The sequence below is a fragment of the Eumetopias jubatus genome, unplaced genomic scaffold, assembly GCF_037043125.1.
Source record: "Eumetopias jubatus isolate StellerSeaLion01/CBP00866 unplaced genomic scaffold, mEumJub1_p1.0 scaffold_9, whole genome shotgun sequence".
NCBI lineage: Eukaryota > Metazoa > Chordata > Mammalia > Carnivora > Otariidae > Eumetopias > Eumetopias jubatus.
In genome coordinates, this window is record NW_028274815.1 from 22,609,542 (window position 1) to 22,632,486 (window position 22,945).

Consider the following 22,945-nt stretch of genomic DNA (forward strand, 5'->3'; position numbering starts at 1 on the left):
CAAGGGTTACTCAAACACATCTCCTAGGGACCACACACAAAATACTCCAAAGCAGGGCAAGTTTAGAGGCCTGAAGCTAACAGATGAGAAGAGATTCGCCCCCATTATTCATTGACTGGCTCAAGTCTTCACCGAGCTGCCCCTTTCCTGGCTTCTTTCCCGCTCAGCCACTGTCTCCAATACCTGCATCCTCAGCAATCAAAGAGCCTCTACGCCTCTCTACCTGGGGGGGAGGGAGGGCGGGAATGGGTCTGTAATTTCTCTAAGATAAATAAAGGGGCAATAATTGATCTCCATCTACAAAGACCACTCGTTGTGCTGGGTGGGGAATGGAGGGTGGAGGGACATTTGGTGTCGTGCAAACGGATGGAACGCGAGTAAGGGGTTCTGAGGCCATGTTGTGGCTCCCAACCCCACCTACAGCTTCCCGGGGCGGGGTCTCAGAGGAGGGAGGCGTGCCACGTGACTCACTCCGGCCGCAGCCCCCTCGGAAACTGCCAGGCGGAAGTAGACGTTCAGACCTGGGATCGGCGGCGCCGACTCCACATCCGGGAGAGGAGAGGAGAGCGGAAGTGGCGTTGGTCTGGCCGGAGCCCTTGGGTGGATTTGTTAGGCGTGGAGAGGGAGTGATGTCTTCCAGACTCGGTGCAGTACCCGCCGTGAGTTTCTCGGTTTGACCGTTATGCTTTAGGGGTAGCGCTGTGGAGCCCGCAACACGCGGTCGCTCGCTTTTGTCCCATGCTCAGAGTTGGTTTTATCAGAGCCCATCGTAGGCCCCACCCTTCTAGGTCAGATCTACCTGTCTCCCTTTCCCCCCCCCACTTACCGCTGACTGTTCCCCACTTCCTTGGACTCAGTTTCTCGCCATATTGCCATTAGTTTCTATTCCTTTTATATCCCCAGTACCTCCCATATCCGTTGTCCTCTCTTTTCGCCTCCCTTTAGAACCTTTATCTGGGACAGAGCTTTGGGAATGGAGATGAAGACTATGGTTTTGTCAGCTGCCTTAACTCTGTAGGAAGACAGGACGACACACTTTTCTTAAAAAGCCTTGCCTTTTTCCGTTCGAGGTAGTTGCCTGGGGAGAGCTTCATTTCTTCTGGGCACAAGGGGATTCATTCGTCTTTTGTGGTCAGGGTTCAGAGGTCCCTAGCATTCACTCATGTGCTTGCGATTTGCTAGACTCCGGAACCCACATCCTTTAAGCAGCAGAGGAGCACGAAGATCGTGGGAGCTAAGAAGTAAGTGAGGTTTTCTGGGATCCATTTATAATTGTGTCGCCAGCGCTGTCCAGTAGAACTTCCTGTGATGATGAGAAAATGTTCTGTATCCGCACTGTCCAGGACCATAGCCACGTATGGCTTTTGAGCGCTTGAAATGTGGCCAGTGTGACTGAGGAACTGAATTTTTAACTGTATTTAATCTTAAATTTAAATAACCACCTGTAGCTAGTGCCTACCTGATTGGACAATGCAGGTCTAAACCTAATACAGGGGAGAAGAACCTAGCTTGCAAAGAAAAGTACGAATTATATTAAAAATGGAATGTATAACTTAGTGTAGCCCCGCATGTCCTCAGACATCAAATATATACTCATGAATACATTGATGAACATGGGAAGGACTGATAAAAATGGCTATAAGAAATCCTTTTATTTTCGGACTATTTGGCTTTAAGACTGGTTGTTTATTTCGTACACTGAACGTGCTAACCTTTTCCATATTAGTACAAAAGAGATTCTTATTAACTAGATATTCATTAAAAGGAATAAATTAATTCAGATAACATTTGCTGAGTATCTGTTATGTGCTATATAACACATATATCTGTTAGATATACAGACAAGAAAAACACAGAATAGTCTAAAAGGGGAGATAGGCAAGTACATCAACATGATTAGGTGTAAGTAAATATTTTTAAACAGGAATTTAATAAAGCATTTGGGGGAAAGGGGGTGATAGTTCAGAAGGGAAGAGTTGCCAGAGCAAGTACTCCTACTAAACAGACTTGAAAATCAAGGAATAATGCAGTTAGCCAGAAGGAAAATGTATTTTTTTATAGAGAACAGAATGTGAACAGGTAAAAGCATTTAATGGAATAGCAAGTGGTTAATTGTTAAAAAATATAAAGATTAACAGGTCCTCATCTATTAATCTGAATCAGAATCATTGGAGTTAGGGCATAGGAATCCTTTTTAACTGACTTTTTAAGAGATTGTGAAGTTTGAGAACCATTGGTGAGAGGTGAGGCTAGAAGAGACTAGAGGATGAAACCCTGGAGAACGTCAGCATTTAAGGATTGGGTAGAATGAACAGAGGCTGCAAAGGAAACTGGGATGAACTGAAATAATTTTCTAATGAAGTCTAAGTAGTTGCACCTAGAGAATGAACTAGGGTCTCTGAAAGATTCTTGGTCGATCAGAAAGGAGCTGAAAATTGGTCAGACTTTTCACTCTTGTGGTTAGAAGCTGAGACCAAAAGGTGTGCCACAGACAACAAATTATAAAGTTACTACAATTATGATCATATTGTTCAAACCAAAGTCTTTTTCTTGCCATATTTATGGAAGGGGAAGTTTAAGATTAATGTGGGTTTTTACAAGCAATCAAGTACCCTCATTTGACAAGTATTGTTTTTGTTGAGTCCTTTAAAAATGAAAGAGACCTATAGGGAGGGATTCCTTAACTACATTGATTTAATTTCCAAGATTAATCATACTGATTATATAAACTATTGATATTTATTTATTTATTACTGTTCTTGTACTTATTCATGAGAGGGGATATGGGTATATTTGAGTCCTACACTGACAGTAAAGACATTCCTATGAGGATAGTTTACCAAGAGGAGTCACGTGGGACTTGACTCTTAATGGCCTCTTGATACTATTAAGTCTGGCTAGTAGGCATTGTTCCCATTGTTTTAGATGGTGGGTTTTGGCCCTAGAGGCCTGCCAATTCCTATTAAAAATTTTTAAATACTTTTATTGAGGTATAATTGAAGTACAATAGACTGCAAATTTATAGTATACATATTTAAAGTATACAGTATGGGGCGCCTGGGTGGCTCAGATGGTTAAGTGTCTGCCTTCGGCTCAGATCATGATCCCAGGGGCCTGGGATCGAGTTCCGCATCGGGCTCCTTGCTCAGCAGGGAGTCTGCTGCTCCCTCTCCTTCTGCCTCTCCCCCTGCTTGTTCTCTCTCTGTCTCTCTCGCAAATGAATAAATAAAAATCTTAAAAAAAAATTATACAGTATGACCTACTTTAATGTATGTAAGTAATCATAACTGTCACCACAATCAAGATAACATTTCCATCCCTCTGAAAAAATTTTTTGGGTTCCTTTGCAATCCATTCCTTCCTCTACTCCTGTTCCCAGACACCACTGACCTTTTTTCTTTCTAGGATTTTATATAAATGAAATCATGTAGTATGTTCTCTTTTTGCATGATTTTTTTTCACTCAAAATAATGATTTTGGATGAAAATTAATTTTTATTGCTGAACAAAATTTCATTATAGATAACATTATGATTTGTTTAGCCATCTACTTTGATGGATATTTGGGTTATTTTCATTTTGAGGGTATTAAAATGAAGCTGTTATGAACATCCACATACAAGTCTCTGTGTAGAAAAATGTTTTGTTTTGTATTTTCTCTTGATAAATACCTAAGATGGTATTTATTTACTAAGATTTACCATCTTAGGTTGATTGGGTCTTATGTCAGGAGTATGTTTACCTTTTTAAGAAATTGCCTGTTTCCCAAATTGGTGGTATTTTATATTCTTACCAGCAGTGTTTGGGAATAAGTCTTTAATTTTAGCCAATTTTATGGGTATATAGTTGTGTTTCATTGTGATTTTAATTTGCATTTCCCTGACGAATAATGATGTAGAACTTCTGTTCATGTGCTTTTTGGCCATTCATATATCATCTTCTGGGAAGTGCCTGTTCATATCTTTTGCTCATTTAAAAAAATTGAGCTGTTTGTCTTACTATGGAATTGTAGTATTTTTAAAAACTATATTCTGAGTACAGTTCCTTTGTCTGATAGATGTGTCTTGAATATTTTCTTCCAATCTCTGATTTGCATTTCATTTTCTTGATGGTGTGTTTGAAGACCAACAGTTTTGTTATTTGTTATTTTTATTTTTTTAAAGATTTATTTATGTAGTTTAGAGAGAGGGAAAGGGCAGAGGGAGTGAAAGAATCCTGAAGCAGACTCCCTCTTGAACATGGAGCAGCCCAACTTGGGCTTGATCCCAGGACCCTGAGATCATGACCTGAGCTGAAGCCACTCAACTGACTGAGCCACCTGGGTGCCTTGAAGACCAACAGTTTTATATTCATCATTAAAAATGATTAAAATGTTATTTTTTCCTTTTATGTTTCTTATTTTTGTATTCTATTTGAGAAAACTTTGCCATCCCTAATTGCAAAGATTTTCTGCTTTGTTTTTTTCTAGAAGTTTTCTAGGTTTTACATTTAGGTCTATTGACTTGGTTAGAGTTAATTTTTTGTGGATGGTGTGTTATAAGAGTCAATGTTAATTTCTTTTCATTTTGTATATCCTGTTGTTAAGACTTTCCCTATTCAATTGCCTTGGCACCTTGGTCAGAAATTATTTGAACATATATATGTGTGGGTCTGTTTCTAGACTCCTTATTCTGTTCCATTGATGTATATATCTTTTTGCCAATACTAAACTGTCTTGATACTGTGGGATTAGAGTGAGTCTTGAAATCAGATAGGGTAAGTCATCTAGCTCTTTTGTTCTTTTTCAAAATTTGTTTAGTTATTCTAGGTTCTTTGTCTTTTTATATAAATTCTAGAATTAGTTTGTCAATTTCTATAAAAAGAAGCATGCTAGAGTATTGATCAGTATATTGTATTGAATCAGTAGATCAGTTTGGGGAGAATTGCCATTTTAACAATACCGAGTTTTCTGACTTATGAGCATGCTATATTTTTCCATTTATTTAGATCCCTAACTTCTCTGTAAGTTTTCATTATGAAAATCTTGGTTATCTTTTGTTAGATTTGTTTTTAGGTGTTTTTTTATATTATTGTAAATGACACTATTTTTATAAGTTCATTTCTAGTTGCTTGTTGCTATTATCTCAGTCTAGCCACAGGGTTGTCAATTTTGTTGGTCTTTTCAAAGAACCAGATTTTCTCTGTTGTCTCTTCTAATTCATGAATTTCTCCTTTTCATTATATTTTTCCTTCTATTTATTTTGGGTTTACTTTCCCTTTTTAAGGTATCTTAAGATGAAATCTTGTCATTGATTATAGATCTAATTTTCTAATAGGAGTATTTAGAGCTGTGAGTTTCCTTGTAGGTACTGCTTTGGTTGCAATCCACAAATTTTGATGTGTGTATTTTTGTTGTTATTCACTTCAGAATATTTTTGAATTTCTCTTGTGATTTCTTTTTGACCCATGAATTATTTACAAGTAGATTGTTTAATTTCCAGATTTATTTTTTATTTTCGATATACTGTTCTTCTAATATAATTCTGATGTGGTCAGAGAATACATATATGATTTTCATCTTTTTTTTAAGATTTTATTTATTTATTTGACACAGAGAGACACAGCGAGAGAGGGAACACAAGCAGGGGGAGTGGGAGAGGGAGAAGCAGGCTTCCTGTGGAGCAGGGAGCCCGATGTGGGCCTCGATCCCAGGACCCTGGGATCATGACCTGAGCCGAAGGCAGACGCTTAACAACTGAGCCACCCTGATTTTCATCTTTTTAAGTTTAAAGTTTATGGCCCAGCGTATACTCTGTCTTGCTGAATGCGCAATGTCTACTTGAAAAGACTGTATCCTATAGTTGTTGGATGTAGTGTTCTATAAAGTGAATCTAGAGTAATTTAGCTAATAGTGTTGTTCACATCTTTTGGGTCTTTCCTGAATTTTTGTCTAGTTCTACCAATTCCTGAAAGGAGAAGGTCTTAAAATTTTCTACTAAGACTGTAGAATTGTCTGTTTTTTTGTTTCAGTTCTATCAGTTTTGCTTTGTGTACTTTGAGCCTCTATTACTAGACACATGCAATGAGTAATTATGTCTTTGTGATGATTTGTTACTTTTATCATTATGGAGTGTCCCTTTATATCTCTGGTGATACTCTTGTCTTAAAGTCTGTTGTATCTGGTATTAGAATAGCCACTGCAGCCTTGTTGTGTTTGTCGATTGTGTGGTATAAATTTTTTCATCCATTTATTTCCAATCTATATATGTCTTTATATTGAAAGTTTGGGGGCACCTGGCTGGCTCAGTCAGAAGAGCATTTGACTCTTGATCTTGGAGTCTGAGTTCAAGCCCCACATTGGGTATAGAGATTACTTAAATAAATAACAATTAAAAAAAAAGAAAAGAAATTGTGCCTCTTGTAGGCACAATATACAGTTAGTAGACCCTTGAACAACACAAGGGTTAGGGATGTTGACCCCAACACGGTTGAAAATCCTCATATAACTTTTGACTTCCCCAAAACTTAACTACTGATAGCCTCCTGTTGGCTGGAAACCTTACTGATAACATAAACAGTTGATTAACACATATTTTTTATGTTATATATTATATACTACGGTGTTCTTACAATAAAGTAAGCTAGAGGAAAGAAAATACTAAAATTACCAGGAAAAGACATTTACAATACTGTACTGTATTTATCAAAAAAAATCCATGTATAAGTGGACCCATATAGTTCAGACCCATGCTGTTCCAGGGTCAACTGTATTAGAATATTGCTTTTTTATTCACTCTTGAACAGCCTCGGACTTTTTAACTGGAGTGTTGAGCTCATAAACATTTAATTATTGATATGGTTGGATTTAGGTCTGCCATTTTATTTTGTGTTCTCGTACCCAGTGTTATATCTTATTTTAAATTATTTGAATATTTGGTGTCCAATATTAGTTTATTGATTTTTGAATCTTTCTTTTTCTTTTTCTTTTTTTTCTCTTTCTCTTGTGTGTAGTGGTTGCTTTAGGAAGTACAATATACGTACCTGTTGCTTCATAGGCTACTTAAAGTTAATATACTACCACTTTGCTTAAATGTAGATGCCTCACAACCATGGAGATTCCTTAACCCCCTGCCTGCTGACCATTAAGTTATAGCTGTCATATGTATCACATCTACATATATTGAAAACCTTACCAGATAATGTTAAAATTTTGTTTTAGAGGGTTTTGTTGTTGTTGTCATTGTCGTTGTTAATATATTTACCCAGCTTTTTACCATTTCTTTTGCTTTTTCTTCATTCCTAAAAATCCAGATTTCTCTCTGGTATCATTTTCCTTCATCATATCTGGAATAATTTCCATTAGCATTTCTCATAGAGCAGGTCTGCTGACAACAAATTTTCTTGTTTTTTTTAATTTTTTTTATCTGAAGAAGTAGGTCTCAGGGATATTTTCACTGAGTATAGAATTTTAGATTGACAAGTCTTTTGTCTCAGGATTTTAAAGATGTTACACTGTCTTCTGTTCTCCTTGGTTTCTGTTGAGAATTCTGTGATCTTTCAAACCATTGTTCTTTATATGTAACATGTCCTTTTTTTCTAGCTGTTTTCTAGATTTTTCTCTTTTAATATTCGGTTTTGAACATTTTCATTAAGATGTGTCTAGTTGTGTTTTTCTTTGAGTTTATCCTATTGCATGTTTGTTGAGCTCTTAGAATCTGTAAATTTATGTCTCATTCAATTTGGGCGATTTTCCACCATTTTTTTCAAATGTATTTTTGTGCCACAGTCTCTTTTTCCTTTTCTGCTGAGCCCATTCTGTCATTATTTCAAATACTGTATTTTTCAGTTCTAAAATTTCAATTCTTTTTTATGATTTCTTTTTTTCTGCTGAGAATTCCTACCTTTTCCTTCACTTCAAGTGTGTTTTCCTTTATTTCATGGAGCATATTTATAATAGCTGCTTTTTTTTTTTTTTTAAAGATTTTATTTATTTATTTGTCAGAGAGAGAGAGCACAAGCAGGGGGAGAGGCAGGCAGAGGGAGAAGTAGGCTCCCTGCTGAGCAAGGAGCCCGATGCAGGACTCAATTCTAGGACTCTGGGATCATGACCTGAGCCAAACGCAGACACTTAACCCACTGAGCCACCCAGGCGTCCCTATAATAGCTGCTTTAAATCTTTGATAGTTCTAACATCTGGATCATTTTGGGGTTGACATTTGTTCATTATCTGTTCCTTTTGGAATTATGCACATTTTCCTGGTTCTTTGTGTGTTGCATAATTTTGGGATTTATTCCCAAGATCGTGAATGTTATTTGTATAGACGTTGGGTCTTTTTAGAATCTTCTGGGAGATCATTGCGGTTTTTATTTTAGCAAGTAACCTGCTTACTGTTCAGACCATAAGTTCTGTCTTGCCTTCTGAGGGCATTGGTTCAATCTTAGTTCCATTCTTTGAGTCTTTACTGTGTTGGTTTAGGTCTGTCTTGAATAGCTCAGGGGTTTGTCTGAGACTTTTCCAGGTGTTTCAAGTCTTGTTTCATTTCTTCAAGCTTTTGATACATTGGTTTGGGTCTGTCTTTTACTAGCAGTTTAGGGGTTAGTCTGCGACTTGTGCAGTTTGTTCAAATCTTATTTCATTTTTTGAAGCCTTTGCTAAGCTGGTTTGTATGCTCCACACACATATAGTTCATATTAAGCTGTGATTTGTGTGGATTCATACACAGAATTATGGGATCACCTTCTTTGACTGTCTCTTATCCACAGCTCTCTCACACATTTTAGTCTATAGAGGCCCTTTTCCTGGTTTCTCTGGCCAATAAGATAGTTTCTATTGGAATTTAGGCTGCCCATGCTACTCTGCAAATGGGGCCCCCTTATTGCATTGCCACATGTGTGGGAAAACAAACAAAATGGGGAAACACCCCTGTGTGAGTCACTTTTCCCAGTTTTGACTCCTCTCCACAATCCACCTGCTTTGTTTACTTTTCAGAGTCCAGGATTTTTAGTTGTAATCAGCGGGAGGGATGGGCTGTCGTGGCCTCCTAATGCACCACGGCAGAATCAGGACTTTGCTGTATTAAGTTTGTAATTTTGGATCTCATGTGCAGAGAATGGAAAATCATTCTTCCCTGTTCATAGCATACTGACATCATCAGTCTCTGTTGTTTTTTGTTTTCCCTGTTTCCATTCCTTTCCAGAGACAACCATGTTAGCGAGTTTGATATTTGTCCTTAAATATTTATGAATCCTTGTAAAATAGCTAGTGTTGTTTACATGTATATTTGTTTTTAACTTACCAAATTGACATTAAGTCTTACTCTGTTTCTTTTTTCTTTTAAAGATTTATTTATTTATTTCTGGGGAGAGAGTGTGTGTGCGAGTGTGCATGTGCACTCAGAGGAGGGGCAGAGGGAAAGGGAGAGAGAATCTCAAGGAGACTCAGAGCCTGATGCAGGGCTCGATCTCATAGCCCTGAGATCATGACCTGAGCCGCTGAAACCAAGAGTTGGATGCTTAACTGACAGGGCCACCCAGGCACCCCTGTTTCTTTTTTCATTCAGTAGTATGCTTTTTGGTTATGTTCATGTCTCTATGCGTAGAAACGGTTTATTGCTTCCAACAACTACATAGTATTCCATAGTAGGCATGTATCATATTTTACTTATATATTTTCTTAAGAATGGTCACCTGTGGGGGCACCTGGGTGGCTCAGTCCTAAGCATCGGCTCAGGTCATGATCCCAGGGTCCCTGCTCAGCAGGAAGCCTGCTTCTCCCTTTCCTGCTCCCCCTACTTGTGTTCTCTCTCCCTCTGTCAAATAAATAAATAAAATCTTAAAAAAAAAAAAAAAAAGAATGGTCACCTGTGTTAGTTCCATCTCCTTACCACAAACCTCTATGTTATTCTTATCAGCTCTGTCACTAAATGTTATCTTGAATCTGCTAACTACAAAACCTTAGTTCAAGTCCTTATCATCTCTTTTCCATACTGTTACAATAAGCTGCTAACCCTTCTCCCTTTATTCACTTTTCCTCCGTGGGTCATCTTCCATATAGCGTCCAGAGTGACCTTTCTAAGCCATAAACCTAACGCAGGCCTCACACAGATCTTTAACTGGAAAAGGGATGTCTCGAGGTCCTTGGACCACACTTTGAGAACTGCTGCTCCTCTGTGCATTCTGAATGACCTAGAAGATACTTTGTAGTTACTGGGTAATGTTTGTTAACTACATACTGACTGGTCTTAGATTTGGGAATTTGGATCTAGCTGTATACCACACTTCCCTGGCCAGCTTACCTCAGACAAGGTAGCAGCACCCTTCCTTTCACTATGGGAGCTAACAGTCATGTTGCCTAAATAAGACAGGACAGCCCTGACACCATGTTTAGGGAGGCAGCTAAGGGAGAGGGAAGATGGATCAGACTAGGGCCCTACAAACTGTTCTTTTCCTTCTTTGTTCTCAGGGATACTATTTAGTTACTGTCCCTCTGTCAGAGAAATAGGGAGGCCTGGACATACCTGGTTACTGATCCAGGGGATCTTCTAAAGGATCATAGAACACCCTATTACTTTGACTACTTTCTTTTATTTGATCAATCTAGGAAAGAATGCCTGCTTGGGCTGCAGAGTGACCATTAATGTGGACTGCTTTCTCTTATTACAGTGAAGTATAATAATAATTTTATATGTTGCATTTGATCAACCATTGTAATTGTTAGATTACAATCTCAATTCTGTTTTTATTATCAGGCTTCTTAGTTTTTGCATAGGTAACCAACTTGTCTTATGATATAAAATAATTAACAGGAACATTACTCCAGATCCTCCTTTGTGGTATATATATTTGTGTCGTATTAATAGCAGGACCCAGTGCTCCATAAAGGATAATAGTTTCCAGTACACTATCCCTCATGATGACTCCTTAAGTGGCTCATCGTCTGCCTCTTCATGTGAGCCAGTGAGTGATTTTCCACCATCCTTCCGAAAATCGACCTACTGGATGAAGATGAGAAGGGTCAAGCCAGCTGCTGCTTCCCGTGTAGAAGGTACCACTATCTCTGTCTTATTTCAAAGGCAGAGCACTCTCTAGGTAGCTGTTGTAAATGGCTCTTAAACTATTAAGGATCATATATGTGTATCTCACATTTGTGTTAGGCCGCCACATACTATTCAACTTTGTGAACTGCCCTATTTTAGAGTGAAATTCTGCTGATCTTCACTCCTCTAGATTAGGCTGTTTTCAGCCTTTCCTCTTCACAACTTCTTTCTTATTGTTCCAGTTTGATCCTCTGTTGAAGTTTAGGGGCTGGTGTAAGGGTGATTCTGGGTGTAATAGTCTTGGTGGGCATAGTCTCAAGGGTTTTTAGTAACCCTTTATCTGGAACAATTCTTCTACTTCAGTGTTAGCCTTGAATCAAGATCAAAGAAGCACATTGCCTGAAGGCTCTTATTATTCATAGGGAACAATTGATCACTTGGGTGGAGAACAGTAAAAATGGAAAAGTGGAGGTTGAGTGAATTAGTGAAGTTTACCAACTTACCTAAAAATGTCAAAACACTTCTGTGAGGCTTGTGCTCACTGATGATCTTTCTCAATGATGATCTTGTGAATGATGGTTTGAAGGCAGGCCAAGATGTTCACTGGTAAGGCATACTGAGGGTTTTGTTTGTTTCTTTTTGTACGGTATTTCAGGGTCAGGTGGAGTATCAACCAAAGGCAAAAGGAAACCCAGGCAGGAAGAAGATGAAGACTATCGGGAATTTCCTCAGAAGAAGCATAAGCTTTATGGTAAGGGAGTAACTTTGCTCATTCTCTTTCCTTGGGTGCCTGGGCTTTATTCTTTAGAGGTACAAGAGAGATCTTAGGTTTTGGCCCTTGAAGCACTGTTGAGCCCTTTCATTTTTTGGCTCGAATGGCTTCCATCCTGCCTGACTTTACCCATTTTTTCTGTTACAACCTAAGGGAGTCAGTTGGTTGAGGGAGTGGGGCACAGGGTGTTGAGGAGAGGAAGGAAGAGGATTTTGGTAGTAGAGAGGGGGTAGCAAAGTTGACATGTTGGGCTTCAAGTTTCTGTCTTGTGTCAGGGAGGAAGCAGCGGCCTAAAACTCAGCCTAATCCCAAATCCCAGGCTCGTCGTATTCGGAAGGAACCACCAGCTTATGCAGCAGGTATGTTTTCTGTTGGAAGCTTTGGGGTATCCAGTTTTCACACCCTGTTTTTGTTGTTGGTTGTGGTGGTTAAGGAATGATGTAGCGAAGAGTTTCAAGGAGGCAGTTATTAGGGGCATGGGTTTGGAGGCTAGTCAGATCCTCGTTGAAGTTTTGGCTCTTAATTGGTTTTCTGGCCTGCCGCCATCTAGTAACTTCTGCAAACTTTGGTTTCCTTGTCTCTAAGTAGGGATAATGAAGGCAGTCAAAATTTTCGTGGAGATTAAATGGGATAAAAACATTTCACAAAGTCTCAGGCACACAGGAAACACTCAGCAAACTGGCTGTTATATATCTCAGTATCTCCTTGTTAATATGCTGCTTTGAAAGTGTTGCCCATTGTTGCTTATACCTCAGTAAAGCTAGAAAAAAGATGTTGCCCAGTTCTGTAAGCTGCTGGGCTTTTGAGTGGTGCTCAGATGGTTTTTATCATGGGAAATTGAGTAGGTGTTTCAGAAACTCCTTACTGACTGAAAAAAGAATTATTTCTAGAAATTATATGCAGCAAGAGTCTTTTCCGCAGGAAGGGAACAAACCATTTTTATGATACTTTTACTAAGTTTCAGGATTGTGCTTTTTGTTTCTAGAGAATTCTGCAGATTATGAGGTATTCCTTTTTCTCCTTTATAGGCAGTTTGGAGGAACAGTGGTACTTAGAAATCGTGGATAAAGGCAGTGTCTCCTGTCCTACCTGCCAGGCAGTGGGGAGAAAGACCATAGAGGGCTTAAAGAAACACATGGAGACCTGCAAACAGGTTAGAGATTTTGTGGCCTTTCGTGACAGTTATGATCTTTCCCCATACCTTGGACATCTGTTGCTGTGTCAGGTGCACTGATGACTGTGGAAAAGCAGCAGCATTGTGTTATGAGGAAAACAGGCTTTTGAGTCTGACAGACTTGGGTTTGAATCTTCACTCAGCCACTTACTGGTTGTGTCATTTAGCTTTTTTATGTGTGGACCTCAGTTTTCTCATTTATAAGAGAGAGAAAATTAAAATGAGGGAGAAAATAATTTTGTGCAGCCCCTGAGAGGATAAGAAAGAAATAATACAGGTTAAGTGCCCATCCCATTACTTGGCAAATAATTGGCACTTAGTAAATGGTAATTCTTACTACTTTAAAAATGAGTTGCTTTTACTTTGTCCTTGAGGACATGACATGATGTTGTGGGATTTTGAGATTCACTGACTGTTGAGTTTGGGAAACAAAGGAGATACAGTCAAGAGCATCTGAGTAGGACTTTTTAACATTCTATTTCTTTGTTGAACAGCCTGGCACTGAGCAGTATTTCTTCCTCGTAGGAAATGTTTACTTGTCATCATTGTGGGAAACAGCTTCGTTCACTGGCAGGGATGAAGTATCACGTCATGGCAAATCATAATAGCTTGGTAAGAGTGTCTTCTGTTCCATATGAGCCTGTGTGGTGTTTGCATGTCTTTACATAGATGAGTGTGGATAACCCAGTGGAGGTGGCTAAGGCTCTGGGGCTTTTTAGGGGTGTAAGAACACCCTTTTGATAGAAGAGTTATGCACAATGAAACCTTTGTGGTGGGTATTTGTGTGTTTAGGTTAGCCCCAAAGGTTCGTCTCCTGGAAGATAGAGGCTCTGGACTCCTATTTGCATTGCATTTGCTTCCTTGTCTGTCTAGGAGAAGATGGAGAAAGCCAGGAGTCAGATAACTAAGCTTCATGGGCATCGGCTTAGGTGCTAGTCCAGTCCTTGATTCTCCTATGATATCATTTTTTTCTGTATCTGTCTTTTCCATGAATCATCTGCTTGTTTGCTTCTCTTGCTTTCTAGCCCATTTTGAAGGCTGGAGATGAAATAGATGAGCCAAGTGAGAGAGAACGGCTCCGAACAGTTCTAAAGAGACTGGGAAAGCTCAGGTGCATGCGTGAGGTAAGAGCCCAGGGACAGCATCTCCTTCAGCCTGGAGTCTTGAGTCAATGTCTTTCTGTTACTTTTTCTTCCATTTCTCCTCCTTCTCTCTTGTAGACCTGGTTCTGTGTCACCTTGCAGCATAAGAGTGGCTCCTGCTTTTCCAGGTGTTTTGAATTCATGAATAGTTCTTTATTTTTCTTTCTCATCTCCACAAACTTATTTTTCTCCCCTTTTCCTTTGTTCAGAGGGGTTCCTTTAACCACCCGTCTTTAGTGTGATGAAAGGCTCCCAGTAATCTCCCTGTGAGGAGCTTTGGTATTGCTGGGTGTTTGCTACTGGGGCGGAGTTGAGTCACAGACCAGAGAGGAAGGTCTACCACAGAGGAGACACACAGTGCTAGTTTACTGAATGCTGACTAAATTGATTGAATATCACTCTTGGTGGTAGACAGGACAGCTCTTCGGGCAGGAACAAGGGACAGGGAAGGGTCGTGCTAATGGGAATTGTTGGAGAGGGTCTAGCGATGTCAGAGGATCTATTTATATGATGTGGTGGTTGAGTCTTTTGTGGCTGTTGAGAGATCATGTCAAAAGATGTAAGATTATAGTTCAGGCCTCTCTCCTGTGTTCAGAGTTGCTCTAGTAGCTTCACCAGCATCATGGGATATCTGTACCATGTCAGAAAATGTGGCAAAGGGGCTGCAGAGCTGGAGGAGATGACCCTGAAATGTCACCACTGTGGAAAGCCATATAAATCGAAGGCTGGACTTGCGTATCACCTGAGGTCAGAGCATGGGCCTGTGAGTACTGATTACTTTCCAGACCCTGTTTGGGGATCTATTTTGTGGTGACTACTTACCTTTACATCTTCCCATACATCCTTGGTTCCTCATTTGTATCCCCTTTTAATCTTTGAATGCTTTTGTTTTCTCTTGTTTTTCCTTGGTTCTCTTTTTTCTGCCTTTTGAACATAATTAGGTTAGAGAAATGAAAGTTCAATGTTTAATCTGTGCAGAAGTAAACTCGTTATTATATTTTTAAAGCTTAAGGCGTTCCCGTTTAGCTAGAAATTTTGTGGAAATCTCTTTCCAGCTGGTTCTTTCGTCCCAATTTTTTGGTCTTGACATTTTTTTCTTGATTTCTAGGCTTGCCCCACCTCATTTTTTTTTTAGAGTTAAGTTTCAAGGTATAATTTACATATGGTAATTAATATTCACCCTTTTTAGTGTACAGTTGTAAGAGTTTTGACAAATACATACAGTCGGGTAGTCACCACCACATTCAAGATATAGAACGATTTGTCCACTGATCTATTTTCTGTCCCTATGGTTTTGCTTTTTTCAGAATATCATATAAATGGAGTCATACAATGTATAGCCTTTTGAGTCTGGCTTTCACTTAGCATAACACATTTGAGATTCATCCATGTGTTGCATGTATCATTAATTTATTTCTTTTTATTTCTGTCTAGGATTCCATTGTATGGATGTTTCAGTCTCTTTATCCATTCACCAGTTGAAGAACATTTGGGTTTCCATTTTTTGGCAATTATGAATAAAGCTGCTATAAACATTCACATAAAAGGCTTTTGTGTGAAAATAAATTTTAATTTCTCTTGGGTAAATACTTAGCAATGGGATTGCTAGGTTGAATCATAAATATATGTTTAACTTTATAAGAAACTGCCAAACTGGTTTTCAAAGTGGCTGTGCCATTTTGCATTCTCACTGGCAAAAATGAGAATTCCAGTTTTTTTGTGTCCTTGTCAGGACTTGCTATTGCCAGTGTCATTTTTTTCTTAATCCATCCTGTTAGGTATGCAGTGGTATTTCCCCGCAGTTTAAATTTGCATTTCCCTAATGACTAATGACATTAACCATCCTTTCATGTGCTTATTGGCAATGTGGGTCATTAGTGAAGTGTCTGTCTTCTTCAGTGAAGTGGCCATTGCAATCCTTTTTTTTATTACTGCAGTTTTACTGTCTTACTATGAAGTTTTGAAAATATTCTGAGTTTTTTACGTATTTTGGACGAAAGTCCCTTATCAAATACATGTCTTGTAAATATTTTCTCCCAGCCTTAGCTAGTCTTTTAATTTTTGGACAGTGTTTTTCAAAGAGTAGAATTCTTAATTTTGATAAAGTTCAATTTATCTTTTTTTCCTTTTATGGATAATGCTTTTGTTGTATCTGAGTTACGTTTGCCCAACCCAAGGTACAGTTTTCTATTGCTGCTATAAAAAAAAAGTCACAAAATTAATGGCCTAAACAACACAACTGTATGAACTCAGTTTATTAGGCCACAAGTCCAGGTATAGCACGGCTCAGCTGGCTCCCCTGTGTAGAACCTCACCAGGCTGGCATCAGAGTGTCAAGAGGGCTGTTCCTTTCTGGAGGCTCAAGGGGGAGAATCTCTTTTGAGGCTCATTAAAATTAAGAATTGAGTTCCATGCAGTTGTAGGACCTCATTTCCTTGCTTGCTGTAGGCTAGGAATTGTTCTCAGCTTCTGAAGGCCATCTGCATTCCCTCGCTTGTGGTTCCCTTCATCTTCAAGTCAGCAGGTGTATTGAGTCTCTCTCACGCTCTGAATCTCTCCTGCCTTTTCTTCTGTCACACCTCTCTTACTTAAGGTCAACTGATTTTGGACTTTAAAAATTAGATCTACGAAGTACCTTCCCATCAGCATGTAGATTAGTGTTTGGTTGAATAGCTGATGACTGTAGCCTAGCCAGGGTGACAAAAAACCATCATACCCAGGATTACAAAAATTTCTTCCCTTGCTTTCTTCTAGAAGTTTTACAGTTATATGGTCTACATTTGATTCATTTTTAGTTAATTTTTATATGTAGTATGAGATACGGGTTGAGGTTCATGTCTTTGCACTCGGCTGTGTCTTGACCTTTAACCACTTTGACTTATTAAGACCATATCCGAAAAAGTTTTTTTTAACCAACAAAATATTCAGTAAGGTGGTGGAGCTTTATGCTAATGGTTAGCAAGCTTGTAAATAGCTTTTGATACTTAGAGCAGGAAGGATAGCCTTTAATCATTGGCTCTGATGGAAGCCACTTCTCAGGGCCGTGTTTTGCTATGTCTCATTCTTGCAGATCTCATTCTATCCAGAGTCAGGACAACCAGAGTGCTTAAAGGAGATGAGCCTGGAGCCAAAGAGTGGGGGTCGAGTTCAGAGGCGTTCTGCCAAGATAGCTGTATACCACCTGCAGGAGCTGGCTTCTGCTGAACTGGCCAAGGAATGGCCTAAGAGGAAGGTGCTTCAGGATTTGGTACCTGATGATCGGAAGGTAAAGTAGAAACTTAGAACCGTGTCTGATACTGTGCTTCCTGTATACGGAAAAGTTATTGCACTTGACTACATGATAAATGATATTTTGCTTCTTTATTCTTAGAAATGGAACATGTCTGATCCAGCTTCAATGTTTGGATTCATGTGGGTCCTAGAGAGACAGTCTGTTTCAGAAGTTTCTTAAGGAACCCTCTTAATTTTAGACTATTTCCAGAGGGAACCGGAATTCCCAGATTAGTTTTTTGCCTAGTCGTTGCCCAGTGTGTTTCCACTTTGTTAGTAGTTTATATTTAGTTTAGATAAATGCTTTCAACTTGTTTTTCTAGCCAAAGAACACTCCCTACCCACTCTGTTTTCCAAATGAAAGCTTATATAAAACACCAGTATGTAAAATAACCAAAAACGGAGTCACTCTGAATAACTAGGGGTAGTGAGCCCAAAGCCTTGTCTGCTTGGCCTACTCCTTGATACTTTTATCATTCCCTCCATGTACTTCTGCAGGGTGTAGGACCCAGCTTGGAAGCCTTTGGTTTAAAATAGATCATAGACCAGAGGAACATTATTTGGCCAAGAGGAGACAAGAGGTATATGACTTACGGGAGTAGTCAAGGGAAGGGCTTGGGAGGATATACAGTGAGAATTAAGATTAGAGCTAAGGACCTATTACTCTCCATGGTATGGACAAGAACAGTTTAGATTTGGCTTAGGGCTTAGACTCATGTGAGAGGAATGTCGTATGTTAAAAGAAAATGGGTCAAATTTTAGAAGTTGATACCTCTTACTTGGCCTAAAAATCAGTCCTGCAGGTGTCCAGGGAGTAGGATCCTGTTTTTGACTATCAGAGCAGCCTTTCTTCTTTTAGACTTACTGCTACTTTCTTCCTGCCACAGGCTAAAGTATGTGGTTATCTAAATTCAGTTTAAATGTGAAATTTGTACAGTGATTTGTTTATTGTGATATTGTAGTCCACCTGTTTTCACTGTGCATGGTCTGTGGTAGGGAATTTTACATAAATATTTGTTAGCTCATTGATAAGTTTTGATAGTCTTATCTAGCAGATACTTTCCTAAAATCAGCTGTTTTATATTTTGACATTGTGTTGGCTAAGGGAATTATCATTTTGTTTTTTAAATTAAAAATCTAGGGGTGACTGGGGGTTCAGTCAGTTAAGCGTCTGACCTCTTGATTTCGGCTCAGGTCATGATCTCAGGGTCGTGAGATCAAGCCTTGCGTTGGGTCAGCACTGGATGTGGAGCCTGCTTAAGATTCTCTCTCTCCCTCTCCCTGTGCCGCCCCCCCAATAAAGTAAAATAAAAATTTAATTTGTTTGAATGGATTATACATTCTTGTCATTCAAAAGTCAAAATGGTGATAAACATTGAAATATCTCACTCTCACCCTATCCTTGTTCTATTCTGTCTCCATGGGTTAACCATTCTTACTGGTTTCTTGTGTGTCCTTCCAATGTTGTTGTTTTTTTTCTTTTTTTTTTGAGAGTTTATTTATTTATTTGACAGAGAGAGGGAGAGAGAGAGCGCACAAGCAGGGGAATAGCAGAGGGAGCTGCAGAAAGAGAGGGAGAAGGAGACTCTCCACTGAGCAGGGAGCCCGATGTGGGTCTCTATCCCAGGACTCTGGGATCACAACCTGAGTTGAAGGCAGATGCTTAACTGACTGAGCCACCCAAGCGCCCCCTTCCAGTGTTTCTTGATACAAATACGAGCAGTATTGTCTAGGAAAAACTCTTGTGTTTTCCTTTACTCTCACACTACTGCACACTTAAACTTCTGACACCAGGTATGTGGGTTTTTCCTACATCAATTTTCTAACACCATCTGGGTGTCCTACAAATAATTCAGTTCTGACACTATCTCCTTGGAGTTGGTGTCAGATCCTACAAGTTAAGGGCTCAGTCCCACAGGACTGCTCCGATTTCAGATGCCAGTCACAAGTCTCAGGTTGTCACCTGTACTTCTGACTGATTTGGCTATAAATTGGTGTTCCCATAACCCCGTCCTTGGTTTTGATGATTTGCTAGAATGGCCCACAGAATTCAGGGAAACTTGCTTACTGGTTTGTTATAAAGGATATAATAAAACCTACAGATGAACAATCAGATGAAAAATAGAGTGAGGTCTGGAAGAGTCCCAAGCATAGGACCTCCTGTCCCTGTGGAGTTGGGGGTACATCACCCCCTGGGCACATATATATGCTCATCAATCCAGAAGCTCTCCGAACCCCATAATTTTGGGATTTTTATGGAGGCTTCATCATGTCGGCATGATTGATTAACTCCATTTCTAGCTCCTTTCCCTGTCCAGAGAATGGGGAATGGGTCTGAAAGTTCCAAGCTTCAAGTCATGGCTTGGTCTTTCTGGTGACTAGCCCCCTACCCAGGAGTCTACCAAGAATTGGGGGATTATGAAAAGGGATTATGAGCTCTGTGTCAAATACTGGTATTACTCTGGAACTTAGGAGTTTTAGGAGCTCTCTGTCAGGAACCAGGGTCAAAAATGAAGTACTAACAGGAACTGAGGGCAGAGACCAATATATATTTTTTATTATTTCACAAATATATATTCCTTTTTGAAAAACTTTTTATTTGGAAATAATTTTAGACTTGCAGAGCCATTGCAAAATTAGTACAGAGTTCCCATATGCTCTTTACCTGGCTTCCTCTAAGGCCAGTATCCTACATAACCAATAACATAGGATCCCATCAGGATCCCGTAATAGGATACCATCAGGATCTCACATTTAATTCTCTTTACTGTGTATCCTTAGTTTCTTCCCATCTGTTATAATTCTTCTGGCTTTTTTTTTTTTTTTTTTTTTTTGTCTTTTGTGCTCTTGATACTTTGAAGAGGACGGGCTGGTTATTTTGTAGAGTATCTCTAATAGGGATTTGTCTAGTGTTTTCTTGAGATTAGATTGAGGGTCCTATGTTTTTATCAAGAATACCACTGAAGCAGTGTTGGCCCTTCTCAGTGCACCGTATCAGGAGGTATATGATATTGATGTGTCTTTTTATGGGTGATAACTTTGATCACTTGATGAGGATGTGTTGTCCAGTTTTCTCCAAGGCAAAATTACAGTTTTCCCCCTTGTAATTAGTGAATATTTTGTGGGGGATTGACACTATACAACCACCCTTATCTTATCATACTTCTGCCCACTTAACGTAGCATCCATGACTGCAACAATTATTATTATGGTTGTTTGCCTAATGATGTTTAGTATTTCCATTATTTCTTCCACAGTTATTAATTGGAATTCTGTCAGAAAGATACGTCCTTTTCTTCTATTAATCTGCTTATATCAGTATGGACTCATGGATATTTTATTGTAGCATTATAATACAATGCTGTTATTTTTGTTAATTTTGTGGCTCAAATTGTCCCAGAGTTGGCCATCAAGAGCTCTTCCGAGTGGGCCCCTATGTCTTTTTGACATGCCTCTATCATTTTTTTGAATACTTTTTTACTTTTGGACACCATGAGATGCTGTAGGGTCATCTCATATATTCCCTGCCCTAGCCCTGGAATCAACCATTTCTCCAAGGAATCCTGATTTCTTTTATTGGAGAATATATTTAAAAACCAAGATTTGAATGCTAGGTGTATTCATTCCTGCTGGGTGTTATTGCTTCTGGGCCCTCTTGGTGGATAGAGCTAGGGTGTGTGTGTGTGTGTGTGTGTGTGTGTATCCAAGGGTGCATATGTATATGCATATACATATATATGTATATTCATGGGTCATACACACACTCTGTGTTCATTTTTTTTTTTTTTTTAAGATTTCATTTATCCTTTTGAGAGAGTGAGGGAGCGGGTGAGGGGAGGAGCAGAGGGAGAGGGACAAGCAGACTCCACTCTGAGTGCAGAGCAAAACGTGGGGTTTGATCCAGGACCCTGAGATCATGACCTGAGCTGAAATTTAAGAGTTGGATGCTTAACTGACTGCACCACCCAGGCTCCCCCTCTCTTGTGTTCATTTTTATGTCTCTCTATCTGTATACATATTTAAGGCTGTGATACCTTCAATTCCAGTCCAACACCGCAAGTTTCATTTTTTTTTATAAAGATTTTATTTATGTGAGAGAGAGAGAATGAGAGCTAGAGAGCACGAGAGGGAAGAGGGTCAGAGGGAGAAGCAGACTCCCCGCTGAGCGGGGAGCCCGATGTGGGACTCGATCCCGGGACTCCAGGATCATTCTTGTCTTCCTCTGTGCTTATTTGTAACTCCTTCTCCAACAGTGAGAGACCTGGCTCTCATTGTGTACAATATATTTACTTATTTGCTTAGCCCTAGTATAACATAGTTTTACAGTTGTTAACCCATACCCCTGTCAAAACAGATTTCCTAACTAGAGAACAGTATTTGTTCCAGTTCTTTTCATCTTTGGCCTTATACTATATAATCAGAGTATTATTTTATAGTTACTTAGATTGGCCCCCCCTTTCATTCGGTTTCGCATTTGTAATCTTTGGGTTCATATGTTACTCTTGTTACATTTTGGGTTCCCTGTATGTCCTGTTTAATTGAAAGTAGTCATTTATCTTGGGGGTGTGTGAAACGTTACCATAGTTCTAAAAGTCAGACCTGTATTAAAGGTCTTCTTAGAGAAGGGCCACTGGTCTCTTCCCAGTCGTCCTGTTCTTAGTACCCTTTTATTTCCATCCTGTTCCCACCCTGCTCCCCGCAAAGATCACCACACTCAGTAGTTTCTGGTTTATCCTTCTTAGGTTTTTATGGGATGGATGGCCAGATTTTTTTTTTTTATGTTATGTTAATCACCATACATTAATGCGTTTTTTCTTATATTCTTTCCTTTCTTACATAGGTACTTTTTTTGTACTTCGCTCTATTTCACTTAAAAGTATATCCTGGAAATCACTCCATATGTGTTCATTGAGATTATTCTCATTTCTTTTTTTTATAGCTGCATAAATATGATAGTTTATTGTATGAATATAATAGTTTTTGTAAATATTCTGCTATCACTATAAAAGGATTTTAGATGGACACATATACACTAGCTGCAGAGGAGAGGAGGTGCTTATAAATAAAGCCAGCTCTGTGCTCTGACTCCTTTTATAGATTTGCCAGAGTTTCTTTAGGGTGCCTTCCTTACTTCCCCTTAAATTCAATGGGCTTTGGTTCTGTTTTTCTGTCTCAGTATCTGTTTCAGATACTTATTTTTTTCAAGCAGGAGGATCGTTTACTCACTGGAAATATAGCTATTACCTGTGGTGGACTTTGTAAGAACTGTCTCTCCTGGTGCTAGCTGTCTCTTTTCTGGAAACTACAGTTGCAGTTTTAAGAAGAGACTAACTTGTGTCAAAAAGCACATGAAGACAAGCGTGAGGAATAGTTAATTCTACTTGGGCAGTAGAAGGAAAGATCGTGTGTTCCATCCCCAGAGTTCTCTCACATCTTTGTTTTAGGTTGAACCTCAGTGTTTTTGTTTGAATTTTTAAAATACCAAAAATTGGGGTGCCTGGGTGGCTCGGTTGGTTAAGCGTCTGCCTTTGGCTCAGGTCATGATCCCAGGGTCCTGGGATTGAGCCCTGCTT

General features: G+C 39.2%; 1 protein-coding gene across 3 annotated transcripts in view; it reads left to right on the forward strand.

Moving 5' to 3' along the window:
* The first annotated feature begins 519 nt into the window (after window positions 1-519).
* ZNF512 (zinc finger protein 512) overlaps window positions 520-22,945 on the forward strand; it is a 30,550-nt gene continuing 8,124 nt past the window's right edge. The window contains exons 1-10 of one of the 3 annotated variants that reach the window (XM_028099525.2): window positions 520-659; window positions 1,183-1,241; window positions 10,838-11,022; window positions 11,670-11,765; window positions 12,062-12,145; window positions 12,815-12,939; window positions 13,486-13,572; window positions 13,986-14,084; window positions 14,698-14,865; window positions 17,173-17,367. In XM_028099525.2, the coding sequence (XP_027955326.2) occupies window positions 630-659; window positions 1,183-1,241; window positions 10,838-11,022; window positions 11,670-11,765; window positions 12,062-12,145; window positions 12,815-12,939; window positions 13,486-13,572; window positions 13,986-14,084; window positions 14,698-14,865; window positions 17,173-17,367 (1,128 nt within the window). In that variant the 5' untranslated portion in view covers window positions 520-629. The remainder of the gene's footprint in view (window positions 660-1,182; window positions 1,242-10,837; window positions 11,023-11,669; window positions 11,766-12,061; window positions 12,146-12,814; window positions 12,940-13,485; window positions 13,573-13,985; window positions 14,085-14,697; window positions 14,866-17,172; window positions 17,368-22,945) is intronic. The other 2 variants (XM_028099526.2, XM_028099527.2) reach the window with 2 other exon arrangements.